The sequence below is a fragment of the Cebus imitator genome, unplaced genomic scaffold (assembly GCF_001604975.1).
Source record: "Cebus imitator isolate Cc_AM_T3 unplaced genomic scaffold, Cebus_imitator-1.0 Scaffold453, whole genome shotgun sequence".
Taxonomy (NCBI): domain Eukaryota; kingdom Metazoa; phylum Chordata; class Mammalia; order Primates; family Cebidae; genus Cebus; species Cebus imitator.
The window spans coordinates 429,419-449,299 of record NW_016107768.1 but is presented as its reverse complement, the minus strand read 5'-3'; the positions used below and the strand labels follow the sequence as shown (position 1 = coordinate 449,299).

Below are 19,881 nucleotides of genomic sequence, written 5' to 3'. Positions count from 1 at the left end.
AGCCAGCATTGCAAATTACTGAGCTATTGGATAAGCGTCAGAGACTACCAAAGGTTTTACTCTTAAGGTATTTTTAAAGAAATCATTGTGTTAACTGATTGCTGTATAAATGAAGTCTTCGTATATAAATGTATTCTTAGTAAGGACTATCCCATGTATTCCTGAAACACACGGACACTACCTCATACACTGCAGTTCTAAAGATAAGCCCTGAATTGCTAATTAAAAAAGAAAGCATCACTAATTCTTATGCTCACTTTCAGATTTACAATGTCCATTACACCATGAGTATCAATGGGAAATTACAAGATGGGTCAATGGAAATAGATGCTGGGAACAACTTGGAGACCTTTAAAATGGGAAGTGGAGCTGAAGAAGCAATTGAAGTTAATGATTTCCAGAATGTAAGTATATTTCATGCATTTAGAGAGTTTAACCAGGCAAGCCTGGGGGACTTTTCTAATTCAGGGAGAAGCAGCATTTCTCACACACATCCAAATGGTAACTGTTCTTTATAGCAGTTGTAAACCACTAATCCACATGTGTCATGCAGCACATTCTTGCTGAGAAAGGACCAAACTTTGTCCTTCATATTTGCAAAAGGAAAAAAACACTTCAGTTGTAAAATACCAAAAACACAACCAAAAACAAAAAGAACTACCTTTATTGAATTCATATACATAAGGATTAAGCTGTTTTGAAAAAAAAAAAATTTACTTCTAGGAAATTAAAGTTATGTCCCTAGAAATCAAAATAAAACTTGATTTTTAAAAATGGGAAAAAAAAACCCACAATACTATAGCACTGAAAAGAGCAGGTTCTTCTTGGAATTATATAAAGTCTTGGCAGAAAGACTTGAAGGAGCTATTTCTTTTCAAGCAGATTTCTGTAATGTGATGAATAAAATGCTCCAAACTATCCTAGAATATTGCAAGATTTGAAATTTAAATTTCTGAAGAAGAGGGAAATTTTAATGACCTAATAATCTCATCAACAACAGGTGGAATCTATTTATATACTTTTCTCAATTCCGATTTCCTATTTAATTCAGAAAATTACCATGAGCAAATTCTCCCATTACAGCGTATGTTTTCTGACCATAGCATTTCAGAGATAAAACATTCACATCTCCTTTGAAGAGGAGACTGTTTTGTTTTGATTTTTTTTAACAAAAGTTGAATTTACAGGCAATTTGAGACATTAAGCTGTGCATTAATGTGTCGGTGTACTCTGCAAACCAAAGTGTCACTCCAGGCCTAATTTCCTGTTGGCCAACATAAATATTTTATGTTCTTTCATGTTTTAGGATAAGAAATAAGCATCACTATTTGTGTTCTCCTGTTAAATCTGCAGATGGTGTAGGTGAAACTTCATAATGAAAAAAGCCTCTTGAAAAGAATGTCTCTTCCGATAGTTTATTGGTCCACAAACAAACACCTCATCAACCCATCTTCCTCTGATTGATGAGAAAAGCTGAAGATGCTTTTCATTTGAGTGAAAGCACTCCTCTTGTTGGCACCAAAATATACCTCATAAGTCCATTTGAATACCCAACAGATGCCAACATTAGAGCTACTATGATGTTAGGTATTATCTGATCATGACAAGAACTGGCTATGTTCAGAATAGTCTCTGCTCTGGGGGCAGCCTCTGCAGCTCTGTATGTGCCCAGCTGCACCTTGTTTAGTCATAGCTTTGCAAATGATTTTGGTCAATGCACAAGTATAATTCCTCTGCACCTATTAAAGGCTTTTACTGCAAGACCCAGGACAGGGTAAAATCATTTTTTCTTTGTACTGCTCAATACAAACTAATAAAATGTGACTCCTCAACACACATCATTCAATCCAGAAATTGAATACCTGTGGTGTGCCACAATATTAAGATATGCAAAGGGAGCTACAAAGATGAATAAGAAAAGATTCATCTTTCTTGAGATGTTCATGTATCAAAAATATTCTTTTAATATATTTTAATCCCAAACCTATATTTCTGTTTTATAATCCTTTGGTTCTTTTCTAATAATGGTATCGATTGTGTTTTGTTCTCATAGACCAACAGGGCCACAGATATTTTATAAACTGATCAATTCTCTTTGATAGCTTCCACATTTCTCTAAGTCAGAACTGGTGAGTAGAACATTTTTTTGATGGATAGAACCTGTTATGGGTTTAAACAAGCCTGAACTTTGAAAACACATGAATCAGCCACTATGGTACCTATGCTATTACTATCTCCTGTATTTTGAATCATCAAATTCAAGAAGCATGTATTGAGACCTACTGTGTGCAAGGGATGGTGCTAAGCAGGAGGAATGCAAAAATGATTGACACATCCCTCAAGGACCCTCCAGTTCAGTCCAGGAGGCAGACGCACATACAGAAACAGCTTCAGGTTAGCCTGGAAAACGTGTTGCAATGAACTATGAACAGAGAGGAAGCATCCTTGCTGAACAAGGCGTTGGAGCAGAGCTCACAGAGGTGGTGACAACCAAATCAGGTCCTGAAAAATGATTAGGATTTCAACTGTCAGAGAGGTAGGGGAAGGTTCTCTAGGCCCAGGGAAAAATAGTGAACATGAATGTGCAGGCTTGCTCCAGGGTTCTGATTCTAAGTAGCCCAGTTCAGCCTAACGCGGGGAAGGAAAGAAGATGGGGATGCAGGTGAGGCTAGATTATAAAAGGTTTTGAATTGTAAATGAACAGTCTCCCTGATTTACCTAGGACCCCACCAAGATTTTAGTAGAGCAAAGTGGAAAACAACCCCCCAGGGAGGGCAGCACTGGAAAAAAGTGCTCAAGCCTCTCCACCCTGAGAGATATAAAAGTGAAGTTCATTCATTTTGTATGAGTTACATTCTAGTTATACCCTCACAAGCACCAGTGCTGTTGCTTTAAGCCAACCCCCTCAGACTGCATGCGCCATTTATATAAGAAAAATCCTTAGAAGTTAAAAGAATAAACTGATGGGCATAGGGGTGTTCACTGTATAATTCTTTTAAGTTTGTAAATATTTGAAATTTTTTATTTAAACAGCTAGAGAACGTACAGATAGCATAACCTATCAGTTCGGCCTCCAACTATAAGATAAGGGAAAAATAAAATGAAACTAATGTATAGTAAATATATGGACTTCCGAGGTAAATGTTCAGTCAGGTGCCCTAGAAAGTCAAACACGTATAGCAGTAGTTGAATGACTGTCAATGCCACAGCCCAAAAAAGACAGACACAAGTGTTTGTTGGCAACTTAAACACTATGTAATTTTCTCAGACAGTGAAGAAAAGTACTGTTTTCTCTCCATTTCACAGTAATTGCATTCCTAGGAAATTTGTTGTACATTAAGACTATGCCAAAAATTACTTGGTGTTTACATATAAAACAATGTTGGGTTCTAGGCACTGATATTTACAAACAGGTTTTTTTCCTCCAACCCAGGACAGTTAGTTCTTCAGGACGGCCCCAGGCTCTACCAGACCTGACGTCCATGGGCCCTGTGCAGCAGAGGCCAGGAGTGCCCCCAGTCTTTGTGACAACAAAAAAACTCCAAGGATTTCTAAAGTGCCCTCTTGGGGACAGGAACTCCTACCATCCTTGGGTACCTCTGATTTAAGCCATAGAAATAGATGAGGTAGCTTAGAAAGAAAAATAAATGTACAGCTAAGGTAAGATTGCCTCACTCTTTTGATAAAAGAATGTTAGATTCTTGGACTCTTCACTCCTCCCCCTTGCCAGCAAATTTCTTCATTATCACCAGCTTCTAAAGCCTTGTTTGTTCGCAGAAACAGGAGGTTTGCTTGGCTTTCTTGTGCTTCTTTTAGTTCCCTCTGTTTAATCTCTTAATATATCTGGCTGCTTGATATGGAGTTTTAGCTAGACATGGTGGTTAATACGTGTGAATTCTTTCCCACACTTCCCACCCCATGGGGGTTTCAGTTCTCGCTGTGGTGTGTCGACTGTCAGAATCAGCTTAATGCTAGATTCCCATTCAGTGCTGTGAATCCTTCAGTAGGATCAGCTCTCTCCTTTGGGGATATGGTGATGGTTGCATAGCGTTCCCTCCACACATCTCACATTCAGGGGATGTGTTTGAAGTTAAGAGAATATGTCACATAAAGAGGCATCATCTCCCACCCTGCCTTCTGTTTTTCAAACTATGAGTCCTAAGTTTACATGCCAGATAAGAGCAGCAGCCCTGCAGGAGCCAGCTTAAGAGAAAGCAGTTACTTTCCATGGGTGTTCCTCAGGCTGCGTCACTGGAGGGCTTGTTAGAAACTTCAGATTTTAGGTCCCACCCCAGACCTACTGAATGGGAAACGGGGTGGGGAACGACACTGTTTCATTTAATCAGTCCTCCAGGTGATTTTTTAATTCTTTAAAAAATTGTTACATAATACTTTGTATCTTTATAGGATATACGTGATATTTTGTTACAAGAATAGAATGTATAATAGGGTATTTGGTTATCATTTCTATGTGTGGGGAACATTTCAAGTCCTCTCTTCTAGCTACTTTGAAACATGAAATACATTGTTGCTAACTACAGTCACCCACTCTGCTTTTGAACATTAGAACTTACTTATTCTAACTGCATGTTTGTACCAACCATTAACCAACCTGTCTTCATTCCCCCAGCTCCACCCACATACCCTTCTCAGCCTCTGGTATCTATCATTACTACTTCCATGAGATCAACATTTTTAGCTTCCACATAGGAGAACATATGGCATTTGTCTTTCTGTGCCTGGCTTATTTCATTTAACATAACGACCTCCAGTTCCATCCATATTATGCAAATTACATGACTTCATTCTTTCCTATGGTCAAATAGTACTCCACTGTGGATATATACCAGTGATCCTTCTGCCTTCCAAGTAGCTGGGACTACAGGCACACAACACCACACCTGGCTAATTTTTAAATTTTTTTTGTAGAAATGGGGTCTCACCATGTTGTCCAGGCTGGTCTCAAACTTCTGAGCTCAAGCTATCCTCTTGCCTCAGCCTCCCAAAATGTTGGGATTATAGGCATGAGACACTCTGCTTGGCCCTTTTTTATTCTTTTTCTTTTTTTTGTCTGACTGGCTTATTTCAAAAGACTTGTCTTCAAGTTCTGACATGCTTGATACAGTCTATTGTTGATCTTTTTTTTTTTTTTTTTTTTTTGCGTGTTTATTTCTTTTTTTTTTTTTTTTTTTTATTTTTTTTTTTTTTTTTTTTTTTTTTTTTTTTTTTTTTTTTTTTTTTTTTTTTTTTGAGACAGTCTAGTTCTGATACCCAGGCTTGAATGTTATGGCACCATCTCAGCTCACTGCAACCTCTGCCTCCCAGGTTCAAGCAATTCTCTTGCCTCAGCCTCCTGAGTAACTGGGATTACAGGTGTGTGCCACCGTGCCCAGCTAAATTTTTTGTGTTTTTGGTAGAGACGGGGTTTCACCATGTTGGGCAGGCTGGTCTTGAACTCCTGCCCTCAGGTGATCCACCGACCTTGGCCTCCCAAAGTGCTGGGATTACAGGAGTGAGCCACCATGCCTGGCCTCCACTGTTGAATCTTTTAAGTGTATATTGTATTTCATTCAATGAATTCTTCAGTTCCATAATTTCTATTTGATTCGTTTTTATAATATACATCTCCTACTTAAATTTCTCATTCTATACTAAGATATGAATCAGAAATTTTATTTTCTGATTTGTCATGTTTTTCAGTATTCTTTTGTATCTCATGGAGCTTCTTTAATATTAATATTTAAAATGTTTACTGGGATTTCATAAATTTGTTTTTGATTGCAATCTGTTGCTAGAGAATTATTGTATTCCTCTGGAAGTGTCATATTTTCTTGCTTTTTCATGCTTTCTGTATCCTTGCGTTGAAATCTGTGCATCTGGTCTAACAGTTGCTTATTCCAGTTTTTTAAATTTGTTTTTGTAGGGGCGGACTTTTGGTGTTAGTTAGGTAGGGCACTTAGGCTTTGATTCTGGATGCAGGTGTCAGTCTAGTGTCTGTATGATTTTTTTTTTTTAAGTTGTAAACAGCATCAGTGGTGACTGTGATTCTCCTTGGTGGCTTAAGGTGTGGTTGTTAATAAGACTGTTCTGAAGTTTTGCTGGGTATCCAGGGGATTTTTGATACATGGGAAGGTTTGTGAGCCACTGATACAAAAGAAACTTGGGTCCAAAGCTTATTGTGATCATTTAAAAGCTTTGTTACCTTCAACACCTTTCTTCTTTATATGGTAGTCTTCAACTCTGGCATCAACCTTTTAAACTATAAACTCCTGGGGAGCTTTTAAGAATACCAATACCAGGGGTCCAAAGCAGACCAATCAAATTGGAATCTCTGGGAAAAGGCCCAGCCATCTGTGGTCTTAAACCCTCTCCAGGGAACGCAGGTGCAGTGAGAGCCAAGCCTCTGCAATAAGCCTTGGAGTTCCTCTTCTGTAAAGTGGGGATAATGCCCCTGTCTCTCTCTGAGTGAGCAGTAGTGCTGGGAGAAACTGGTGAAATGAGTTACATATGTATACATGATTAATTAAGCCACAAGGCAAATAATAAAGAGCTTGAGGAAGAATGAGCCTTTTCTTCTGTGTTCTGCAGTCTGTTACTCACCAGCTTCTGCAGGGCTCCTGGCTCCCAGACTACATAAGGTAGAACTATCCATGAATCCCCTGCAGCACGACTTACATTTAATTTTCTTCTTCATTGTAAAGGGCTGAATCCTGACCCAGGATCCCTAGGTTTTAAGTGTTTTCTTCCCCCGTTCCTTATCACTGGCCCTGGTACTGTTTCTATATCATCCCAACACTGTCTCAACTCAATAGAGGACCAATAACGTTCAGATTTGTGCTAGTATCTACATTATTATACCATAAAAATTGTAGACCTTTAATATTATTTTAGGTTCACTAGTCCTAAAACTAAAAACAGCAGTGGGAGAGTAAGCATTCTTGGGACAGAACATCCTGTTACCCTTCATGTCCTCTGTGGTTAGAATCTGGGCTGTGCTGTCAGCCAAGACTGGAGCTTTGCGGCTGATGTTTCCCTTGAGGCAGATCCTAGGCAGATCAAGAGAAGATACTGTTTATATCTCTCAGGAGACAAAAAAAGACAAAACATCCAAGTCCTTGGGTAAGGTATAGAAGCAAAGTTCAGGCCCTGGTGGTGTAGAAAATTTTACTGCTTACTCTGCACTCAGTAACTTAGAAGAATTCTAAATTCAAAGAATTCATTAATTTGACCAACATCTTTTGAGAACTTTTGTGGGGTCACCAAAAAAGAAAAAAAAAGAAAAGATTTAAATACTGATCTCAAGAAGCTTATACCTGGGTCAGCCATGTGTAACTGAGTGAGCATCCCAGCTGAGGAATGAAGATGGGAGGACTCATGGGAAAGCAGAGGAAAGACAGTTGCTTAGGCTGAAATGTCCAGAGAAGGCTGCACAGAGAAGGTGACAAGTCATCTGAGCTCTGAATATAGATGGAATAACTAACATATTCTGTCCCAGCTTAAATATCATCCCCTCATTGAGTTACCTCTTTTGACTATGCTGTCTAAATTACCACCCCATCTTTCCTGTCTTGTTTTTCTTCATAACAGGTATTACCTGATTTTATCTCTGTTTTTGTTTTTGAGATGGAGCCTTTCTCTGTTACCCAGCCTGGAGTGCAGTGCTAATCTTGGCTCTCTGCACCCTCCGCCTCCCAGATTCAAGCGATTCTCCTGCCTCTTCCTCCTGAGTAGCTGGAATTACAGGGGTCCGCCACCACAGCAGACTAGTTTTTGTATTTTTAGTAGAGATGGGGTTTCACTATGTTGGCCAGGCTGGTCTCGAACTCTTGACCTCAGGTGATCTGCCCACCTTAGCCTCCCAAAGTTCTGGGATTACAAGCATGAGCCACTGCACCCGGCTGTTTTTTATTATTGGTAAAAAATGCTAAAAGATAAATTCCATGAAGGCAGTTCCATCTCTTTTTTTCATCCCTATCCCCAGCACCCAGAAGAGCATCTGGAACACAGTAGACTCTCAATAAACTGAGTAAATGAACAAATGGATAGATGGATGGATACACTTTTGTTTTATAGGGCATCACAGGAATTCGTTTTGCTGGAGGAGAGAAGTGCTACATCAAAGCGCAAGTGAAGGCTCACATTCCTGAGGTGGGCGCCATGACCAAACAGAGCATCTCCTCCGAACTGGTGGGTACCAACATGCCTGGGACAGCGAGAGTGTTTGGCAAATTGTTTGAAGGCACAACTCTTTCAGTTTTTATTTTTATTTTGATTGAGATAGAGTCTCGCTCTAGAGTGCAGTGTTGCGATCTTGGCTCACTGCAACCGATTCTTCTGTCTCAGCTTCCCAAGTGGCTGGGAGTACAGGCACACCACCACGTCCAGCTAACTTGTTGTATTTTTACTAGAGACGAGGTTTCACCATGTTGGCCAGGCTGTCCTTGAACTCCTGGCCTCAACTGATCTGCCCGCCTCGGCCTCCCAAAGTGCTGTGATTATAGGAGTGAGCCACCGCGCCCAGTTTGAAGGCACAACCCTTTTGGTTTCTAGTATCTGGATAGGTTCATGACCAGACCATAAATTCTATTTCTTCTCTGCCAAAGGAATTTAAACTGTTTTTGTCCTACTGGGGTCAAAGGGTTCTTCTCACATGATATAGTATATTTAAACATTTTGGGAAGCCACATTTTAAAGTGCATAAAGGGGCTGGGTGCTCATATGGCCTTATTTGCCTGAGGTTAGGGAACTAGCTGATCTGTGGTTAAGACTCCACAATAGACGCAGGCACGGTGGCTCACGCCTGTAATCCCCCCACTTTAGGAGGCCGAGGTGGGCGATTCATTTGAGGCCAGGAGTTCAAGACAAGCCTGGGCAACATGGAAAACTCTGTCTCTACTAGAAATACAAAAAAATTAGCCGGGCGTGGTGGTGTGTGCCTATAGTCCCAGCTACTCAGGGAGCAGAGGTGGGAGGATCACTTGAGCCCGGGACACTGAGGCTGCAGGGAGCTGAGATTGCACTACTCCATTCCAGGCTGGGTGACAGAGAGACCCTATATCAACAAACAAACAAACAAGAAAGAGACTCCACAATAAAGACAAAGGACTCCATTAGATAGAGTCTTCATTAAAGGGACCCACAACAGCTGAGTCCCAACAGCACTCATCTCCCACCCCCACTCCAGCCAGCTTCACTGAGGGTGGTTCTAATCGTTTTGCCCTACCTTAAGCTGAGATAGCTCCTCCTACAACTTCTTCCCATTGGTTCAGGTTCAGCCCATTGAAGCTACACAAGGTATATATAATTGCTTTTCTATGTGTCAAACCTGTGAGTTTTAAAACATGATTCTTTCATTTATTATTAACAACTCGCCTTTGAATTTGATTTTTTAAAACTTACTTTAGGAATTGTATACAGAGTTCTAAAGACACATTTAACAACAATGCATTACTTTTCATGGTAGTTTAGGACTTACAAAGTGGTCCCATTGATTATTGTCTTTTATTTGAATTGTGGCAGGATAGGGTGGAGAGAAAATGGGCTTTGAAGTCAGAAAACATGGGTTTACATCCCAGCTCTGGTACTCCCTGTGGATATTGTCATCTGCAAGCTGGGGGTATGCATACTGTGCCCGTGGCCCTCGGATCTACATGATGGTTGACAGAGGGCTGCTGCTCATTGTTGTTAATTTTATTATGATCATCTTTGATCCTCCCAGCATTCCTGAGAGGGAGGTAAAGCAAGTATCAGCTCCCTCAAGGCAAAAGAGGAAAACTCTGGGTAAGCAAAGGTGCCTGGAAACTGCCTGAGTGTTTGCCCCCATAGGAGCAGCTGCAAGCGATGTCTCAAAACAAAGCTAAAAAACAAACCTGTGAGTTTGTAAAGCTGGCTACCATTCCCGTTTCCTCTTTTCTACTCCATTTCCCCAACATCCATCCTGTGAGCTGTATTCCAAACCTTCCTCACTCCCGTGATTCTCTCCTGATGGTGTTCCAGCTGGTTCATTATGAGCTGTGCTGTTCAGAATCAAAGGCCATCTTCTTGTTGTGAATATGTTATACCAAGTATAAAAATGGGACCAAGACCTCCTTTGTTCAGACCCTTGAACTGCTTTTATTGCATTCCCATTTTTTATAGTCATATCCCTCAGTTTCTGTCATGAAGACTTTAGTGAACTAGAATCCTTGCCATTTTCCCTATAAACATACCCAGAACTTGTTCTCCTCTCCTGCCTTCTACAAGGACCAATTCCCCAATGATGGCTGACCCAGATTCAATCATAAGTTTGCAGTATACTTTCTGGGTTTTAAATACATTTTTCCCCGATTTTTAAAAACAATACTGTGTTACTGTAGGAAATTTGAGAGATATATAAAACTATAGAGATGGCCAAATAGGAACAGCCCCAGTCTGCAGCTCCCTGAGAGATCAACAGAGAAGACAGGTGATTTCTGCATTTCCAGCTCACTTCTGTGGGCGGTACCCACTGTCTAACCAGTCCCAGTGAGATATTCTGGAATCTTCTGGTCTGCGGGTTGCGAAGACCATGGGAAGAGCGTAGTATCTGGGCTGAAATGCACCGTTCCTCATGGCATGGTCCCTCATGGCTTTCCTTGGCTAGGGAATGGAGTTCCCCAACCCCTTGTGCTTCCCAGGTAAGGAGATGCCCCACCTTGCTTTGGCTCACTCTCCATGAGCTGCACCCACTGTCTAACCAGTCCCAACAAGAAGAGACAGTTACCTCAGTTGGAAATGCAGTGCGTACACCACCAGGGCACTGGGTTTCAAGCACAAAACCGGGTGACCATTTGGGCAGACACAGAGCTAGCTGCAGGAGTTCTTTTTTCATAGCCCAGTAGCACCTGGAACGCCAGCAAGACAGAGCCGTTTACTCCCCTAGAAAGTGGGCTGAAGCCAGGGAGCCAAGTGGTCTGGCTCAGCAGATCCCACCCCTATGGAGCCCAGCAAGCTGAAACCCACTGGCTTGAGATTTTCGCTGCCAGCACAGCAGTCTGAAGTGGACCTGGGATGCTCGAGCTTGGTTGGGAGAGGAGCGTCAGCCATTACTGAGGCTTGAGTAGGTGTTTTTCCCTCATAATGTAAACAAAACCACCAGGAAGTTCAAACCGAGTGGAGCCCACCACCGTGTGGCAAAGCCACTGTAGCCAGACTGCCTCTCGAGATTCCTCCTCTCTGGGCAGGGCATCTCTGAAAGGAAGACAGTAGCCCTAGTCAGGGGCTTATAAATAAAACTCCCATCTCCCTAGGACAGAGCACCTGGGGAAAGGGGCAGCTGAGGCACAACTTCAGCAGACTTAAGTGTTCCTGCCTGCTGGCTCTGGAGGGCAACAGATATGCCAGCACAGCACTCGAGCTCAGCTAAGGAGCAGACTGCCTCCTCAAGTGGGTCCCTGACCCCCTGTGCCTCCTGACTGGGAGACACCTCCCGGGGGGGTCAGCAGACACCTCATACAGGAGAGCTCCACCTAGCATCTGGCAGGTGCCCCTCTGGGACGAAGCTTCCAGAGGAAGGAATAGGTAGCAATCTTTGCTGTTCTGCAGCCTCTGCTATTGATACCCAGGCAAACAGGATCTGGAGTGGACCCCCAGCAAACTCCAGCACCTCCTGCAGCAGAGGGGCCTGACTATGAGAAGGAAAATTAACAAACAGAAAGAAATAACATCAACAAAAAGGATGTCCACACAAAAACCTCATCCGAAGGTCACCAACATCAAAGACCAAAGGTTAATAAATCGGTAAAGATGAGGAAAAAACAGCACGAAAAGTCTGAAGATTCCAAAAACCAGAATGCCTCTTCTCCTCCAAGGAATCACAACTCCTTTCATACAAGGGAACAAAACTGGATGGAGAATGAGTTTGATGAACTGACAGAAGTAGGCTTCAGAAGGTGGGTAATAACAAACTCCTCCGAGCTAAAGGAGCATGTTCTAACCCAATGCAAGGAAGCTAAGAGCCTTGAAAGAAGATCAGAGGAATTGCTAATTAGAATAATCAGTTTAGAGAAGAACATAAATGACCTCATGGAGCTGAAAAACACGGCACAAGAACTTCACGAAGCATACACAAGTGTCAATAATTGAATCGATCAAGAGGAAGAAAGGGTATCAGAGACTGAAGATCAACTTAATGAAATAAAGTGTGAAGACAAGATTAGATAAAAAAGAATGAAAAGGAACAAACAAAGCCTCCAAGAAATATGGGACTATGTGAAAAGACCAAACTTGTGTTTGATTGGTGTACCTGAAAGTGATGGGGAGAATGGAACCAAGTTGGAAAACACTCTTCAGGATATTATCTGGGAGAACTTCCCCAACTTAGTAAGACAGGCCAACATTCAAAGTCAGGAAATACAGAGAACACCACAAAGATACTCCTCGAGAAGAGCAACCCCAAGACACATAATCATCAGATTTACCAAAGTTGAAATGAAAGAATGTTAAGAGCAGCCAGAGAGAAAGGTCAGGTTACCCACAAAGGGAAGCCCATCAGACTAACAATGGATCTCTCTGTAGAAACCCTATGAGCCAAAGAGAGTGGGGGCCAATATTCAATAATCTTAAAGAACTTTCAACCCAGCATTTCGTATCCAACCAAACTGAGCCTCATAAGCAAGGGAGAAATAAAAGCCTTTACAGGCAAGCAAATGCTGAGAGATTTTGTCACCACCAGGCCTGCCTTACAAGAGCTCCTGAAGGAAGCACTAAACATGAAAAGGAAAAACCAGTACGAGCCACTGCAAAAACATGCCAAATTGTAAAGACCATCAACACTATGAAGAAACTGCATCAACTAATGGGCAAAATAACCAGCTAGCATCAATGACAGGATCAAATTCACACATAAAAATATTAACCTTAAATGTAAATGGGCTAAATGCCCCAATTAAAAGACATAGGCTGGCAAGTTGGAGAAAGAGTCAAGACCCATCAGTGTGCTGTATTCAGGAAACCCATCTCACGTGCAAAGACACACATAGGCTCAAAATAAAGGGATGGAGGAAGATTTCCCAAGCAAATGGAAAGCAAAAGAAAGCAGGGGTTGCAATCCTAGTCTCTGATAGAACAGACTTAAACCAACAAAGATCAAAAAAGACAAAGAACATTACGTAATGGTAAAAGGATCAATGAAAGAAGAGCTAACTATCCTAAATATACATGCACCTAATACAGGAGCACCCAGATTCTTACAGCAAGTTCTTAGAGACCCACAAAGAGGCTTAGACTCCCACTCAATAATAGTGGGAGACTTTAACACCCTACTGTCAATTGAAAATAACTATTTTTAAATACCATTATTTACCATGGTAAATAAATTCACCATGACAGTGAAAGCTTTTCTATTTAAATCTTTGCATTTGATTCTTAGGCCATAGAGGTAGATGATTTGTCCTGTGTTTTAGTTGTTTGTGTCATGCATGATGGATCCTCTAGTGGACAGAAACAAACTCAGACAATACATTTGTGTGAATTAGGAATACGTTTGGCTGTCAGTAGTGGAAAATTCCCCTTAGAGTAAATTAAACAAACAGGATCTGTTTTTCCCCACAGTAAGTAAGTGGAGGCAGGTGGCTGCAGGCATTGGCTCGGTGGCCAGCAATCCTGTGATTTTTAAAAATCTTGCCTTCCAACTCCAATTGTTGTTGCCACTGCTCAACCTCTTCCTAACTTCTTTAGTTGGCATTCAAGTAAAAATGTCAGGAAGAAAGAGGTTGAGCAATGTCAACCACGACTTCCCTTAGGAAAAGCAGAAGGCCTCCCAGGCCCCCAGCATACTTTGGCCTGGATCTCACTGGCTGGCACTGGTCATCCAGGCACCCCAGACTGCTGGAGAACTAGAGAAAGCAAGTGTCTCTCCTGGGGCTGGGCTCATTGCTGCTTCCAATAAAAGAAGGTCTATGTTACAAGGCAGGTGGGGAGGAAGGAGATTGGGTAGGCAACCGAAAGTACATACCTCAAGATTTATTTAACATTCTCAGCTTGGAGGATGCATCTATATGCATTATCCCAATCACCCCACTCTTCCCCACACACTTTAGACTAAGATGGGGTAGATTTATGTACCACTTGCTTTCATAAATTTTTCATCAGTTTTGTATAACTTTAAAAAGCTACAGTACTCAAACAGAATTCATTTCCTGGATGGAGCCATTTAATTTAAGGTAAATAACTGGATTACCTGACTGTTAGCTTCCTCCAATAACTTTAAGTTGTTTTAATGCAGCCATAAGCCTGAGGGAGAAAGCATAAATGAAGTACTGCTTTTAGCTAAAAATTAGGATAAAACATTTTAATTTCTCCAAGCTATTGCAAACTAATAAATACATGAAAGGAACAACCTGGCAGGATCAATCTGTCTCCTGGGTTATCAAACCATTCTCAGCATTTCACTGTGGAAGAAAATCCAGAGTTGAACTTTGAAATCTCAGTGGTGTGCTTGATGTGAGGAACATCTGAAATATGTGTTGTTATAACTGGGAAATGGAGAAATGGTTTATGTTAAATAATACTTTGAACTGAAGACATTAAAGAACCAATCACTTGCATTTTCCATTGTTGTTCGGAAGCTACAAAACAAAACCCCACAAGATTTTCACTTCAAATGAAGGGCTCCTCTGTCCTTTATAGGATTCCAGGGTTCATTCAATTGCTTTTCCTCAAAAACACCTTTGATCAAAAACATTAGATTAACCTAAATCTCAAAGTTGGTATCAAGTAATTTTCACTTCAACTCAGGGTACTTATATTCACACGGTTCAGCTATCCAGAGGCAGGGCCACAGGAGGAGGGGTGCTGAATATTGTGAAAAGAGCTACAAAGAGAAGAGATTAGAATCTTAAAAGTGCATGCATGTACACACACACGAGCATGCTCAGAATTCTCATTAGTTTTTCATAAGGCAAAATAACCTTTTAGCAACACATGACTCAATACACAGCATGTTTCACTGTCCTCTTTGCTCAAATGCAATCGTTTTTACTTTCAGGAAGGCAAGATCATGCCAGTCAAATACGAAGAAAATTCTCTTATCTGGGTGGCTGTAGATCAGCCTGTAAAGGACAACAGCTTTCTGAGTTCTAAGGTCTTAGAACTCTGTGGCGACCTTCCTATTTTCTGGCTTAAACCAACCTATCCAAAAGGTAACATTTTAAATTCTCTTAGTGCTGTTTACATCGCTCCCTGTTGATGCATGTGAGGTTCCTTCAAGGCCCTCCACCGGCCTGAGCATGTAGCAAGGAGGATAAATCAGGATGCATGTCGCAGTGTTCTCAGTAATTAGCATGAGAGATGAAAGCAGGAAAATGACAGCCCGTGACTGTTGCAGGGAAGGGAGGGAGCAGTACGGTTAACAGGAGGCAGACTGGGAAGACAACGCCACGGCATTACCTGCAGCTTTTATTTATGATGCTCCTACTTCTTTCCGCTCTGCCCCTTAATCTCAGTTGTTTGCACCTTCCAATTGTACATTTTTAAATTTCTAAGGCATAGAATCAAGGGACTAAGAAACTGTCATACCGCCGAGTCTTTATTGCACTCAAACCTAGAATTATGGGACAGCCAAAAGCTGCTGTGGGTATAGGCGGAGATTCCTCAAGTTCAGAGCTTGAATATTAGCTTCCAAGTCCAGTGAAAATAATTGCAGACTCCCTGGGGTTCACAGCTAGGTTGGAGCATATCTTTGAGCTATTTCCGGGTGATGAAGGACAGGTGAGCTTGGTGGGCCTCACTCTCCCTCCTGAGTTTCTCCTGTCCTCCGAGTTCTCTCACTATTTCTAATGCAGTCACCACGCTGGCCTCCCAAAGGCCTATTTTGTAGCTTTGCGTCAAATGTGGGGAAAAAAGGCCTTTCTCCCAGCACAGCTGAGAGAGGCTAATGTTTTCTGAAAGATTTTATGGAACACTAGGAAATAGCAGCATGAAAATAAAGAAAATATAGGCCTTTAAAACTGCTAGGCTTGGTGGACAGGCAGGGAGAAGACTGGGCAATTAGGGTTTAATAGGTACTGTTTCATTTTTTGTAAGGAGAAAAATGTTCTAGAGGGTGATGATGATTGCACAGCAATGTGAATGTACTTCATGCCATTGCATTGTACACTTAAAAATGGTTAACATGGTACATTTCATTATGTATATCTTACAATTTTTTAAAATACTCACCTGGCTTAGGAAGTGCAGCTTTCTGATTCTGCCATGACTAAATTATTCTTAGGGTTCACAAGTCCCATTCCGTCCCAAATGTGGATAAAAGCCTGGAGGAGGCTGATAGGATTCAGTGACAAGCACTGGCAGAGCCGCCTGACACAGCGGGCTGAGAAGGATCTCGAGACCACGTGCAGGCTCTATAAGAAAGGATTCCACACGCAGGCAGCAGGGGCTGGCTGGCTGGAGCGGGCAGGAGAGGGGCTGCCAAATGGGCCAAGGAGGTGGTTGCAGGTGGGGCTGGAGAGGCTGCCAAGTGGGTGGTCACAACTCACAGTTCTATGACGGCTTGCCACTGGCTTTGTATTCCACACCTGCCACCACCTGGGTGGGCCTTCTTATTTCCATGGCCCAGGAACCTTTTCCTTTTCCAGTTGAGGACAGGAGTCTGAAGTGTGCAACCCATTAGAGCTCTCCCCCGTCACACTGTGTGAGGACAAGCCTCTTACCCAGAGAGTTCATTCACTCATTTGAGAGACACTCATGAGGGCCACTATGTGCCAAGTACTTGTAGGTACTTGAGGGGCATCCGTGAATAGAATACACAATAACGCATGTCCTTAAGGAGTTTTACATTGTAGCAAGGGGAGACAGTAAATAAACATTAAATTAAAGTAAGAAAATTGTATAATATGATACAAGGTGCTATGGAAAATCACAGTGCAGGGCCGGCCATGGGGTGGGCATTGGTGATCAGAACACAGCATTACTGGCAGTGCTAAGACAACTGATCCGATGAGTAATTTCTCACTTGGGGAAAGAGCTTGTTCCCTACACATCCAAGATAAGGCCTGGTCCCTCCTAGCCCAATAGCATGAGCACATCTTGAGTATTCAATCACCACAACATCCACACAAGAATTACACATATTGTGTACACAAGAAAAGTGGAAAACACCTCAATGCCCCCAGATTAGAAAAGGTACATGCTGATATATCTAAAAATGGAATATTATAGATATTAAAAATGAAGGACTCCCCCTATCTCTTATAAGTACAGTTATGTTTTATAATACAATCAAGAAAACAAGTCCCCCTCTGATGATGCCAGGATTCCTACCAGCTAATTCTAATGAAAACCCCACACTCCAGGGCCCAGTAGCCTGTGCCCTTCGATCTTGAAGCCAGCAGGTCATCAGTGTCACACAGCTGTATTATCAGAGACACTGGGAATGGCAGCTGCACACAGGTCAGAAGGGAAGGGGGAGAGCTAATAACACCTGTGGAGCTCTATGTGTCAGGCATGGTACTTGAGCATTACGCTTTGTCCTCATTTAATCTTTACCAACAACTGTTGGGGTGACTACTCATTCCCATTTTATAGATGAAGAAACTAAAGTTCACAGAGATAAGTATTACCTAAGGTCATTTAGTTCGTTAAAAGAAGCAGAATTGTGATAAAATCCAGGTATTAATGGTGCCTCTCCAATATAATATCTATGGAAGCTACCAGTGGTTTTAAAGCACATCTGAGTTCTCCTAAATAACAAAGCATGAGATAATCCTCATCACCGAATATTTCAGTGCTTATTAGATGCAACACACTGTGCTAAAACCTTTAGACACAGATTCTCATTAACCCTATCACTACCCTATGAATTAGACATTATTATCCCCATTTTACAGATAATGAAACTGAGGCTGAGAGACACCAAAATCTAAGCTGTGTGGTACTTCCTACTTTTTTTTTTCTGAGATGGAGTTTCATGCTTGTCACACAGGTTTGAGTGCAGTTGGTGCAATCTCAATTCACTGCAACCTCTGCCTCCCGGTTCAAGCGATTCTCCTGTCTCAGCCTCCTAAGTAGCTGGGATTACAGGTGCCTGCCACTACACTCTGCTAATTTTTGTTATTTTTAGTAAAGACAGGGTTTCACCATGATGACCAGGCTGGTCTCGAACTCCTGACCTCAGGTGATCCACCTGCCTCAGTCTCCCAGAGTGCTGGGATTACAGGCATGAGCCACCACTCCTGGCCTGTATTTTTGTTAATGGGCAGCCATCAGCCCCGCTTCAGGACCCATGAGGCTGTGTGGTAAACTAGAGCCAGGAAGTTTGCACTGGGCACCTCGCTATGCCTGTGATCTTGGCCAAGTCATTTGGCCTTTCTGAGCCTTGATGCCCTCACATATAAAGGCGTTTGCTTTTTCTATTCCATAGGATTTTTAAAAAGAAACCAAGATAATATTTCCCTTGCAAACTACAAAGCTTTATACTGATACAATCAATCCATTAGGAATACTTAGGACTGCAATTAACAGAATATTTGATCAACAGTGGTTTCAACAAATACAGGTTTATTTTTTTCATATAACCAGGAGTCTAGAGAGAGGAGGTTTTTGACACTATCAGCTATTCAATGATACCATCAAGTCTCTTTTGGTTACCATTTTACTACCTGTAGTATGCTGGCTTATGGTGCCTATCACTTCATAGTCATAGTTGGCTCTCATAACTCCAGATATCACATCTGCGTTCAAGGAAGGAAAACAAGACAGGGAAGCCTATCTGTCCCCTTTTACCGAGAAAACAAAAGCTTTCCCAGAAACTGCACTAGCATATTCTGCTGATGTCTCCCTGGTCAGATATGTCTCACCTGGCCACTTCTAATTGCAAAGGAAGCTGGGGAAATGTGTGGTGGTTTATTTTCTCAGCCCCAGTAGTGATGGCAGACCAAAAGAAAGAGGGGAGGTGGTGTTGAGGTTTGCCAGGCCATCTTACAATGTTGGTTTCAATTCCCATTACAAAACCAAATTGATATTATTTGTATGTTTAACTACTAGCCCAAGACTCTAAAATGTGCTTTTTCATTACAAACATCAGTAAAAAAACTTTTAAAGCATCTGGTCATACACACACTTTGATTTCCTTTTCCTATGTTTTTCACCCTGATAAACACAGATCTAATTTCCTTAATTGTTCAAATAAAGGGATTAATTTACAGAATTTTTTGCAGAAATCCAGAGGGAAAGAAGAGAAGTGGTAAGAAAAATTGTTCCAACTACCACAAGAAGACCACGCAGTGGACCACAGGGCGGCCCAGGCGCTGGAAGACTGAATAATGAAACCAGACCCAGTGTTCAAGAGGACTCACAAGCCTTCAATCCCGACAATCCTTACCACGTGCGTGTCGGTGCTTTATGACAGACATGCTTAGACAGATGCATTAAACATAGTGCCGAGGCCAGGTGTGATGGCTCATGCCTGTAATTCCAGCACTTTGTAAGGCGAAGGTGGGCGGATCATGAGATCAGGAGTTCAAGACCAGCCTGGCCAACATGGTGAAACCCTGTCTCTACTAAAGATACAAAAAATTAGCCAGGTGTGGTGACACGTGCCTGTAATCCCAGCTACTCGGGAGGCTGACGCAGGAGAATCACTTGAACCTGGGAGGCGGAGGTTTCAGTGAGCCAAGATCAGGCCATTGCACTCCAGCCTGGGTGACAGGGCGGACTCCGTCTCAAACAAACAAACAAACAAACAGTGCTGAAATGGTGTTTGTACTGGAGATTTCAAATGATCATTTAGTATTCAACTTCTCAATTATTTTAAAAATACATCTTCACTTGATGCAGGGTTTTGCTTGTTTTTGAGACGGAGTTTTGCTCTGTTGCCCAGGCTGGAGTGCAGTGGCATGATCTCAGCTCACTGCAACCTCCACCTCC

At 42.0% G+C, this 19,881-nt stretch overlaps 1 protein-coding gene across 4 annotated transcripts in view; it reads left to right on the top strand.

The window, feature by feature from the left end:
• The window catches only part of CNMD (chondromodulin), a 30,300-nt gene that overhangs the window by 6,179 nt on the left and 4,240 nt on the right, over positions 1-19,881 (top strand). For 2 of the 4 annotated variants that reach the window (XM_017511838.2, XM_017511837.2), the window contains exons 3-6: positions 264-404; positions 8,074-8,187; positions 15,005-15,158; positions 19,173-19,339. In XM_017511838.2, the coding sequence (XP_017367327.1) occupies positions 264-404; positions 8,074-8,187; positions 15,005-15,158; positions 19,173-19,339 (576 nt within the window). Of the gene's footprint in view, positions 1-263; positions 405-8,073; positions 8,188-15,004; positions 15,159-19,160; positions 19,340-19,881 lie in introns of all 4 variants that reach the window. The other 2 variants (XM_037732555.1, XM_037732554.1) reach the window with 1 other exon arrangement.